Here is an 11,732-nt window from a genome sequence, read left to right on the forward strand (position 1 = left end):
CGGTAGGGAGGCGGGAGCCGGTGGGAGCTGAGCTGGGGGCTGGATGATACTTTACCAACAAAGACAAACTTTAGTCACAAATAATAATTATTTATTTTGTATTGTAGCGCACTGACTGCAGAGCTACAAGGTCCCCTACCCCCTGGAACAGACACCTACCTGGTCTCAGTGGGCATTCAGTCTTCTTGCAACATCACACGGCAGTTCGGGGTCTTTCTTCCTACAGTGTCTTTATTCATTTCAAACTTTAACACACACACACACACACACACACACACACACACACACACAAAGGTGTGTACATAAATCTCTACGCAGACACACAAGAATACAAGACCCAGTAATGAGTGTGTGTTGATTCTTATTGTTACAGTTTGCTGACAGGGAACAGCGTTACAGCACCGAGGTCATTCTGAGTTCCTGATGGACAGATTGATCAGTGGCTAACCGCTAACTGCTGTTAGCTCGGTCAGCCGTGCAGCTAAGCTAACTGAGCTGGCAAGAAAACCACCTCGGTACTGGATTACCCGTTGGTCTCGGAGATTGTGTTCGGTCAAAGGTCAAAGGTCACTGTAGTTTTTGTCAAACAAACAGGAGGAAATAGGGCATTGGTCGGGGACTATTTTCAGCGGCGGATGAATCCACACTTTGTGAAGGAGATAAAGCGTGAGCTCACTGGCAGCCGGTTGGTGTGACGCTGTGTGCCACCTGAGCGGCAGGTAGACCACAGACAGCTGGAACAACTGACACACAGCCGCTGTGGGAATCGTCTCTCGGCCGCGTTCACACAGCCTCTGAAGAACTTCCTTCAGTTCAGGACCATGACAGCAGCGCTCAGGACAACAGCCTATTAATGCACCGGTCAGAGTTTTGCCTCTTTTGCTTCCATATTTTTTTTTTCTTTGAAGACTATCAGAAAGAAAACGGCCAAAATACACATTAACTGTTTATTTTACTTCACTTTGTCTGTTTGTGTCTGTAGATTTCACCTCAAGTTGGAATTATATAACACCTCATTTACATATTTAAACAGAACACTTAAAACTTAATAGAAACAATAATTGTCTTAATGTGAGTAATTAACTGTTAGTTTACATTCTGACTGCAGTGAATCTTTCATTCAGGTCTTTAAATAAACCTCGTTCAGCAGCTTCAGGTTTATTCCTCTCTGTGTTCATATATATATATATATATATATATCATTCACAGTGATTTATTGCTCATTTTATTCATAAATAAATTCAGAAAATGGATTTTATAGCTGTACAGTATTTTATGATGGGGGGATATACACCCTCCAGCACTACGTATCCTGATAGAGGTTCACTGTATTAGAATCTCTGCAGGAGTCAAACCTCCCACTGCCTGAGCAAGATTATTTATTAAATATTAGAAGAAAATAACTTAATTTGTCTACAAAATGGATTTTTAAGGAAACAGCAGTATTTTATTCTTCGTGATGAAGATCAGATGGTCAGAACATCTTAAATCACAAAAGATCAGACAAAAAACATTTGAGTCCAAGTTACAAAATATATTCTTTGAAATACAGAAAGTTACAGAAAGTGTTTCCAGCTGAAGAACATTTTTGATCTTGTGAAAATATAAAATATATATTATCGATTGAGGAACATTTCCCACACAGAAGATAAAAGCTCTTTACGACTGCAGCAGGATTTCTTTCTTATAGTTACACTTCATAAAAACATGTGTTTCTTATTTGATACCGTTTGTAAAGATAGTTCATAATAATAATAATAACAATAACAACAATATTAATGAGCGCTGTTTACGAGTGCAAATGATTGATCAGGCTTCCATAATGGCCCAGGAATGTGATGAAAGGCTGCAGTACACCTGTCAGACTGTATTCGTACTGTAGTTATTAATCAGTGTTATTAGTTATTAATCAGTGTTATTAGTTATTAATCAGTGTTATTAGTTATTTATCAGAGTCACCACACAGTGCTACAAATCACACGAAAAAAAAACACGAGTCAGAAGAAAATGATTTCACACAGAAAAGAAAAAAGAGGAATCAAAGTGAATGCAGCTGATTCTAAACAGTCTGATCAATGAAGTATTGATTACTATCTGTACATGATTGGCAGCCCTTTAACAACCCAGACCCAGCGCTCCTCCTCCTCACTTCATCTACTCTTTGACATTCAAACAACTTCCTGATGGACAGAAATGATTCTGAATTATTTCCACAAACAAACAAACATTGTCAGTATCGAGGTGATTGACAGTCCATCTACTTCAGTGTTAGCGAGGTCGCTAAAGCTACTGAGGTTTCTTACTAATGATCGCCATGTTGACGCCTCGTCAGTCGTGTTTCCATTCGTCGCAAATTTTAACTGAAATTTGAGTAAATCTGCAAAAGAAAATGTGATTATTAGGAGCTGGATAGATCCGCAGTAGGTGGCGCCATTCGACCCTTCCTAAGCCCCGCCCATTTTTGAATGCCACACTGGTGTTTGCTGTGAGGAAGGTCCAACACTTCAACGCTCAGAACTCGTTCTTTACTTCAAATAAAAACACGTTGATGGAAACACGACTGCACACGGCTGTTGGGTCTACTGAGATTTTGGCATTGCATTGTGGGATTGTTAGCAGGAAGTAGTGTCTGTGATGGACGTCCCCACAGACCTCCGTTATAAAGATTAGCTTTCTGATTGTCCTTCCTGACCTCTGACCTCTCTTTACGCTCTGTCCACACATTTACTGCCAGTAAGAGGACGGACTGGATCCTCTCTGTCTGTCTCTGTCTCTGCTGGGGGACGAGGGGTCAGTAGACGATGCGGACACATTCTGAGGGACCGCTCAAGAAGACTTTGGTAGCAGGATGGTAAACACGTCTCCGTCCAGCCTGTCTCTGTTGTTAAAGTGTAGTCAGATGGTTCTGCTGTGGGTCTTTGAGAGCCCTCAGACCCTGACGAGGAAGTCGAGGCTGAGGGAGGCGGGGATCTGCAGCGTCTCCAGGCTGAGAGCAGACGGGGTGTACGGGAAGAGGACGGGGAACGTTTGCTTGGTGTCCACCAGAAGCTGAGGAGGATCGTTTCTGTCCTGAAGACGGTTCTGGACACACAGACATGGACAGACGGATGGATTCAATCATACTGAGACTCAACAGATTCTTTTCAATAAACTCAGAGGATCTATAATAATGATACAATAACAATACTACACACATCAATAGTCCCATTATTAAAGCATTAATCAATCTAATACAGTGAGACAACCTGATCAGCCTTCAGCAGTTAGCTAGTGTTTCTGTAGTGGAGACTAAACGTTAACAATGATCCATATCAGCAGTTTGAATCCAACTAAAAGCTCCCTGCACCAAACTCCCTTTAAGAAATATCACATTTTAACAATTCCTAACGTGTTCGTAACAACACGTAACTCTAGAAACACGAGCTAAAGGCCGTCATATGTCCACAGTCTGACTGTCAATACAGGATCAATATCATCCATAAAGATACAGTGTATACTGATCAATATCATCCATAAAGATACAGTGTATACTGATCAATAATCCATATGATCAATAAAGATATTCTGTGTACCTGAATGTTTCTGATGAAGGACACAGTCACTCTCTCTTCGAACTCGTTCAGAGGGGTGTAAAGGTTCAGGATTTTCACAATCTGCAACACAGAGGACGACAGTGGTTGGAACATCTGAGACAGTTCAGTCACGATACAAATATCACTTCCTGTCTTCACAACAACAACAACAACAACAACAAGCTGTAAACGTTCCTAAAAGCATGTATTGATCAGCTGATGTATTGACGAGCAGACCTGCTGCGTGCTGAGGCCGCTGCACAGCGAGCAGATGGCCTCGGCGTCCTGAGTCGTCTTCTTCTTGACCTGCAGTAGCTGAGCGGCCTGGATGATGGGCTCCAGAGTGGCTGCAGCTTTACTCTGGAACAGGTTGTTTGCTCTCAGCCACTCCTCCATCTGACTGGTGTTGTACCTGCACACACACACACACACACACACAGACAGATGAGGCTACACTGTCAGTCCATGGCGTGCCTGACAGACGGCGTGCTGTTTGCGGCCGTACCTGAGCTGCATGCCGTTGCTCCAGGAGCACACGTCTTTGCGCAGCAGCAGGTTGTTGAGGGTGACGGCGTTGATGCAGTGGAACAGCTGTCGCACCACCTGACCTACGATCTCGGGGTCCAGGCCGTGGTCCTGCATGATGCTGTGAAACTGCCCCAGCTGGCGGATTAGCGCCTCCAGAGTGTAGCTGCTGGGGCCGCCGGCGTCCGTGTCCATGCTGGACGAACGATTCCTGTAGCCCATCGGCTTCACCCCCGCCAGGCTGGGGATGCTCTCGCTCTCCAACATGGCCGACACTGGACACCACGACCACAGACAGACAGACAGACAGCAGACAGACGTCATGTTACATCACAGATTCCTTCAGAAATCACTGATCACTGGATACTGATGTGCGGTCCACATTTCGATCTATGAGGCATGTATTGACAGTAGCTGGGCGGTTGCCGTGGTAACTGTGGTGGAAATGAGTCACTGGATGTTGAAATGAGTCAGAAGAGCAGCAGTGACGTGGTTTCTGTAGACAACGTCTGTAAAAGGAACCAAATATCAACCCGACGGACTCTGGATCAGTACGAAGTCGCACTGCTCTAACCGTCAGCTGCACACTGCTCTCAGTGGGAGTAATTACTACACTACCCACAATGCCATCCAGCAAACACTGAGTCAGCACAGACTTATGAAGCATTTCAATAATAACAACCTAAAAGCAGTTTGTAAAAATCGAATCGAAAAAAATAGAAATTGTATTCATTATGAAGCTGTGGCAGGACCAATTCAACGGTGGTGGGCCGCCACAGTCTATAATTACTGAGACCGGCTGTATAATGTTGGCTTTCTACTGAGGTACACTGAAGAGTCTGATTTTATAAATATATGACAGCCTGCATCATTTACGTCCATGTTTACTTCCTTTTCTTCTTCTCTTATTTTATTGGTACATTGATGTTTCTTTTACGTTACCGCCACCAGCTGTCCATCAGTGGAACATTATGTTCAGCACAGTGTCTTTAGACTGCCTTTAGAGGCCTGACATTGGCTGAAGAGGGCATTGTGGGTAGACTGTGATGAAGTGACTTTATACAAAGATCATTAGTCATCCTTTCTATTGACTCAGTAGTTCAGATTTATTTTAGTTTCAGCCCAGCTGGAGGAAGTTATAACATTACAGCTAGTAGTGTAACTAATTACTTTGGGCAGGGAGTAATAAGTAAAGTAATAACATTACTTTTGAAAAGAGCAATGAACATGTAGCTCACCGATCATGGGCTGGATGATGCCTTCTGCCACCTTAATGAGCTGCTGGTAGATCTGGATGGAGAGGTCGCTCAGCACCTGTCGGTACTCTGCCAGGTCGAAGTTCTTCAGGCAGTGTTCGTTCTGTTTGGCTGTGTTCTGCGTCATGAACACCTGAACAAAAACACAACAGGTCTTTCTCTGCTCACTCTGGATTCTCCACAAACTGAGGAAGAGTGTCTCACCTCGTCACCGCTGTACTGCTTCAGACAGTGGAGGAGACGGCTGGTGTTGGCCAGCCAGAAGGACGTCATCTCAAAGTCGTCGTTGTTCTTCTGCAGACGCAACAGAAATATTTCTTTAATCCATCAGTCATTAGCCAGACTGGTGGATGTGTGGAGGGCACTCACCTTGAGGACCTTCTTGATGGCGTTGATGGTGGAGGTGAGCAGAGACTCCACCTTCTGGTCGTCGTTGATGTAGTCAGCGTGGCGGATGCACATGAAGAGAATATAAGCTGGCAGACAGGGAACAGTAGCTGACACTGTGTTGGGCCTGATGTCTGAAAACACATGAAGTCACAGTGTGTAAAGGTTATATATAAGAGATTTATATCATTAATAAAGCAGTAGCAACTATTAGCTATGTAAAGTGTAGAGTGAAGTCATGGTGTGCTGTGAGGAGCAGAGTGACTGAAACTGGATTATTTCCACCAAACCAGAGTTGGTGATTGTTGGAAAGACTTACAGAGATAGTGAGTTTTATTTTGTTTCTGTCCACTTTGAATGAAGTTATGCTGTTACGAGGTAAAATTACAGCTTTTGCCTATGGAGTCTGGTGCAAGTGAGTAGTGATGGGAATCGAGAACCAGTTCCGAATAGTCCGATCCATCAGAGTCGTATGCCTCTGAGCTTATCAATGCTTGATGCATTGATAAGCTAATGCACTAATGCATCTACACTGCTGACTTTTATTTTGTTTCCATCCAGTCTGAAGTGTGTTTTATGATTAACTGTGAGTTAAAACAAAGGAGTCTGGTCAGCTGTAGCATCGTGCTGGTTCTCAAGTCCGACATCTAGTGGCAGTGAATTTCATACCTATAACCTTTAAAGTCAAAGGCATCTACTTTACTTAGTTTGAGCAGCTGAGAACAACAACGTCCATCAATCACTTTTTCATTAGCAATCCTCCAGCATCCTGATGGAGCTTTAAGGCGGCGACCATCAACCACCACTTCCGGTTCTCTCTCTCTCTCTCTCTCTCTCTCTCTCTCTGCACTCACTTCCTGTCGGCTGATCCGACCCACAGAAGAACAAAACTGATGTTGGCAGCAGTGTCATGACTGGAAGCTCAGAGAAAAGCTGTTTCCTCTGTTTCCTGTCAGCAACACTCAAGCAGACTGAGCACCAGATCCTACGGAGGACGATTAGGGCCAGAGTTAAAAAAAAACATTTGTTCAGATTTGACATTAAAGTTCGAGCCTGAATCCTCTTCCGAAGGATTTACACTGTGGTTTCCACTGAAAATACTAAACCTGATACTTAAGTTAAGATATGGAAAAAAGAAAGATTCAGTATATAGTGCTGCTTAGCATATAACTGCTTAGCTAATCTACATCAATTTTTAGCTTGCTACTTAGTTAGCATTTGCAACAGAGCAAAGTAGATTTGGTGATTGTTTTTGATGAGTTTGAATGAAGTGGTTTTTTATGATGAGTTAACAAGGCAGTTAAACTAACATAAGTCTTTTTTCAGTAAAAGAAAGGTGTACGGTAGTATTTTTTCTGTTTAATGCGAAAAATAGCTGTAAGAATATTTCCTTTCTTTACATTTTGTGGGTTTATTTAGTTTATTAAAGCTATGAGAAGGAACTGTTGGGTCTCTGTAAATAATGTTATAAAGAGTTCGGTCTAGACCTGCTCTATTTGAAAAGTGTCCTGAGATAACTTCTGTTATGAATTGGCGCTATACAAATACAATTTAATTCAATTAAATTTAATTGTATTGAGAGCTTAATTGTATGAACTTGCTGCTCCTACCTAGCACATGGCACATCTAAGTACAGGAAACAACAGTTTGAATAAGAGTCCATGTACTGCTGTGGAGGAGGATGGAGCAGACTGACCTGAGATTAGAGTCTTGAGCAGCAGGGCTTCGTCCTCCTTGTAGTACTCCAGCATTCCTTCAAAGTCTTTCTCCTTCCTCTGGACTGTCACCTGACGGCTTAGTTCGGGTCTGGACTTGGTGGTCTGAGCTGCAGCCTGAGCAGCTACAGAAGCACAGAGACCATCAGCACCCAACATCTGATCCAGATCAAGTGTAAGCTGCAGATGTGAACTCTTACCTTCTAACTCCTGGACCTTCTTCATGTAGATCCTGAGCTGCTTCTTCAGCTTTCTCTCATTCTTCTCCAGTTTCTCCACCAGCTCCTTGAGGTCCTACGAACAAGAGAACCGGTTTTAGATCCAACCTAAGTAGCTAGTCAAAGAAGTAAATGATCTCAGACATGCTGCTGACTTCCATCCATATCCTGTTAGATCTTAGCTCAGGGTTTGACACCATCAACTGAATAAATCAACTTTAATGATGGTTCAGTCTCTGGCAGTGCACTGGTTACGCAGACGATACCCAGTTACACATTTCTATTGAGCCAACTGACCCAAATGGCCTTCATCTCTGACTGCCTGTTTGGCAATCGTTTAGAGGTCCAGTGTGTAGACCTTATCATCTAGCAGCGTAGTTGCAGATTGCAACACCTTTTTCAGTATAATTATTGTTAAGAAACGGACACGCTGGACCACGATGCTGGAATGTGCCTGCTCAGCAGATTCTCTCACCAGGTTGTCGTTGGTGAGCCGTGTGATCTCCTGCTGGACGCTGTACTCCACCTTAGCCTCCGGCGACAGAGACGAGGTGTAGTTCAAGATCTCCTGCTTCTTTTCAATGTCGTCTCTCAGCAGCTCGATCTGAGTGTGAAGAGCTTCCAGTTCGTCTTTGTGCTGCCTGGACTGAGTCTGCAGCTGGGCCTCCAGCAGCCTGAGAGGACCAGGATAGTGTTACTCACTGCATGTTTACCAAGAATATTATCACAAACATCTGTCTGATTTTTTTTAATTACTGATTAATCTGCTGATTATTTTCTAGATTAGTTGATTGATCATTTAATCTATAAAATGTCTAGAAAATTGTGAAAAGTTTCAAGTCCAACTTCCCTTCCTAGCCTACAGTTTCTGTATGGTGATAAATCAGTCCGGTGTTACCAATGATACAAATTAAAGTTCCATTTAGTGTAGCAGAGCCTTTCCAGTAATACACAATAGCAACACCCTGTTTTACCCTACTATTTCATGTCAAAATGGCCGCTGTGAAAAAAGTGGATTAAAGTGGCTGTAAATGTAAGACTCGTAGGTAACCATAGAACACATTTTCAATGAGATATCTGAAGGTCAGAGGTCAATAGATCCCTTTGAAAATAGTAAAAATGCTCTTCACGACAACCGAGCATGACACGATGAGTCAGATCTTCTAATTTCATACGATATCTTCACTGTAGCTTTAAAACCAAGCCCACTGCCACCTCTGAAATACATTAACCTAGACCAAGGACATCGGCAGAGAGGCTAGTTTATTTAGAAATATTTGCAGATGGTATTTTGGATTTTGACCAATCCAAAATTAAAATTTTGTGACCAACTCACAAATCTTAATTAAATTTTAATGTGTTTGTTTAATATGATTAATATGAAGACTATCAGATGAACAATGGGGGACTTTTTACTTTCTGTTGGATAAATAAAGACGCAATGGGTTCAACAAGAGTGCTCTGTGAGAAAAGCCCCGGCAGGTGCAGTCAGTGTACTGAGCTCTTATTTTAGTAAGAAAAAGAAGAGAAAGTGAAAGAAAAGCGAGCAGAGGAAACAGAGACCTGGCCACTTGCTTTAGGCCCTGGTAAGCCAAACCCAGCTCTCCATCTTCATTCAAATAACACCAGTCCTGCGGGGTACTGGTGTCCAGCAGGACGCACACAAACAGAGGAAAAGGAAACAAAGCAAAAGCAGAGTGTGAGAAAGACTGCAGAGAACAGAGGCAGACAGAAATTCAAGTGTTAGTAGACACAAAAAAACAGCATCAAGCAGAAAGTCGGCCCTGTTCACTCCTTCCAATGCTACAAAGTTAATATAATCTACATTTAGGGTTTCATACAGTGATTTTTATTCCAGACTGCAGAACAGCAGAAAGAAAACTGAAAGTGGGCTCAGACTGTTAGTACACCATCAGCTGCAGTACAGCAGTGTCCCACAGTGGTGGAACAAGTACAGCACAGCTTTAATGTAACAATACTCACAATCCTACTCAAGTAGAAGTACAGAATATGCAGCCTGTCAGTGTACATACAGGAAACATTAACTACACCACCACCTCCTCTAAACTCTGCTATGAGAATCTGACCCAACCTGGACTGAAGCTACGGTCACTGATATTCTCTGCATTCAGCTTTAAAAAGGGCAAAAAAAAAGTAATAAATGTCACAAACTGTTGAGTGAGACAGTATTTAGTTTTCATTTCCGCTGTGGAGCCACATTAACAGACACCATCATTTCCCTTTAAAGTGGGCCACTACAAGCAAAGACATTGGTTTTATGTAATGCTCAATTCTGTGATTTTAGTCTTTGCTTCCATAACATGTCTGGTTTCAGATAAGTGGACCCAAAATGCACATTTAGTGTTTATTTTACTTCACTTTGTCTGTTTACATCTGTAGATTTCACCAAAAATGGCATTTGATGAAGCCTCATTTGCATTTTCAAAGATACAATTTCAGAAAACTAAAAATAATTTAGGCCCTATCCACTTGTATTTTCTGGCCTTAAATCAGATTCAAAGCTTTAAACAGAACAGATGAGGAAAGGAAGGAAGCTGTTCAACAGGCAGAAAAAAGCACAAGACACAATAAACACAAAAAGATCAGGAAGTAAATGTATTTCCAGTGGTCCCATGTAACTCCTGACGAAAATCTAAAATGAAAGTCTACCGGTGATTCTGCCACCATTATCACTGTAACCTGAATATGCGTACTGTCCCTTTAAATGTTGATGAATAATGAAGTCACTTACTTTTTGGACTCACACAGTCCGTGATACGCTTTCAGAGCCTCCTCTTTGTCCATGGGCTCTTTGCTGTCGTTCAGTTCAGGAACATCATTACTTTCCTGCTGAAAAACAGAACATTTTATTTTAATACAACAAAGATTATTGACCCCAGTTTGTGTGTCTTATATACACTTGTATCGGATTTGTACTCGCTACTGGTCAATACGCAAAGCTCAAGTATCAAAATTGATACTGGGACAGAATACACTGGAACATCTCCACTTTTTTTTTTACCTCCACACAAACACAAATGTCCACTGGAGCAGATTATTTACTGTTCTGCTCCACCTCAGAGAGAAGCTTGGCTCCATGCACAATCAGTGACTGCATGCGAAGATGGACAGCATTACAGCCCCCCAAAAGGGATATACATTTTCTCAATCGCCCCCTGGTGGCTGTTTGCAGTATAGGTCATAAACCCCATCAAATATGTTTTTCCCAAAGATGATTTAGTTATTTGATGCTATAAAAATGGGGTTTCATGTTCATGCCTGCTCGCGATTGAGTCAGCCAGTTGTATGGGCAGGACACTGATACTGCGGCTCGTGTATTTGTGTTATTTTGGCTTCATTTTTGTACAGTGGGAGGAAGTTACGATGCGTCATCCATCTTTACATACAGTGTACAATCTTAATGTACTTCAGCACACTTGATTTGAAAGTTCTTCTGAATGGTGAAAACCTGGAATGTTTTTTACACCCGAGGCCAGTCTTTCATAAATAATAAATATCATCCCAACATTACAGTACAATGAAAGTAAACTCACTATGTGATCATTCTTCTCCAGTAGCTGGGCCGTGCTGACTATCTGAGTCCTCAGAATGAGGACTTCCTCCTTGCGGGCATCCAGCTCCTCATTGGCTGATTTGAGCTGACTGAGCAGCAGGTTGTAGCTGTCCTGGAGTTCATTGGAGGAATTGTTTTGAGATGCACGCTCAGAGATTGCCTTCCTCAGCTCGTTTAGGTCATTCTTGAGTTTTTTGTTCTCAGTTTCCAGCTCTTGCCTCTGCAGGGGCACAGAACAAGGTGTGAGATATGATCCAAATGGAATCCTTTATAAAACATGGTATATTAGTTTTTATTAATGTGTATTTATTTGAATATGACAAAACATCTAATCTATGAGCTTGCAGTGTGCTGATGGTGATGTGTGATGATGATGTGTGAGGTGAAGTGAACCTTCAGGTTGTTGTAGGCCAGATCTGCAGTCTCCTGCTCAGAAGTGGGACTCCTCGACTCAGAACCCTTTAATGAATGAAACACATATGGAA

General features: G+C 42.4%; 1 protein-coding gene across 4 annotated transcripts in view; it reads right to left on the reverse strand.

Annotated features, from left to right (window-relative positions):
* Positions 1 to 1,421: 1,421 nt before the first annotated feature.
* The window catches only part of myo5b (myosin VB), a 42,052-nt gene continuing 31,741 nt past the window's right edge, over positions 1,422 to 11,732 (reverse strand). For 2 of the 4 annotated variants that reach the window (XM_051393923.1, XM_051393924.1), the window contains exons 27-39: positions 11,641 to 11,706; positions 11,228 to 11,467; positions 10,426 to 10,520; positions 8,149 to 8,347; positions 7,656 to 7,749; positions 7,437 to 7,580; positions 5,723 to 5,874; positions 5,558 to 5,647; positions 5,336 to 5,486; positions 4,078 to 4,372; positions 3,810 to 3,984; positions 3,573 to 3,653; positions 1,422 to 3,081 (exon numbers count right to left, since the gene is read on the reverse strand). In XM_051393923.1, coding sequence (XP_051249883.1) covers positions 2,929 to 3,081; positions 3,573 to 3,653; positions 3,810 to 3,984; positions 4,078 to 4,372; positions 5,336 to 5,486; positions 5,558 to 5,647; positions 5,723 to 5,874; positions 7,437 to 7,580; positions 7,656 to 7,749; positions 8,149 to 8,347; positions 10,426 to 10,520; positions 11,228 to 11,467; positions 11,641 to 11,706 — 1,935 coding nt within the window. In that variant the 3' untranslated portion in view covers positions 1,422 to 2,928. Of the gene's footprint in view, positions 3,082 to 3,572; positions 3,654 to 3,809; positions 3,985 to 4,077; positions 4,373 to 5,335; positions 5,487 to 5,557; positions 5,648 to 5,722; positions 5,875 to 7,436; positions 7,581 to 7,655; positions 7,750 to 8,148; positions 8,348 to 10,425; positions 10,524 to 11,227; positions 11,468 to 11,640; positions 11,707 to 11,732 lie in introns of all 4 variants that reach the window. The other 2 variants (XM_051393921.1, XM_051393925.1) reach the window with 1 other exon arrangement.

Source organism: Dicentrarchus labrax, unplaced genomic scaffold (genome assembly GCF_905237075.1).
Source record: "Dicentrarchus labrax unplaced genomic scaffold, dlabrax2021, whole genome shotgun sequence".
Lineage (NCBI taxonomy): Eukaryota > Metazoa > Chordata > Actinopteri > Moronidae > Dicentrarchus > Dicentrarchus labrax.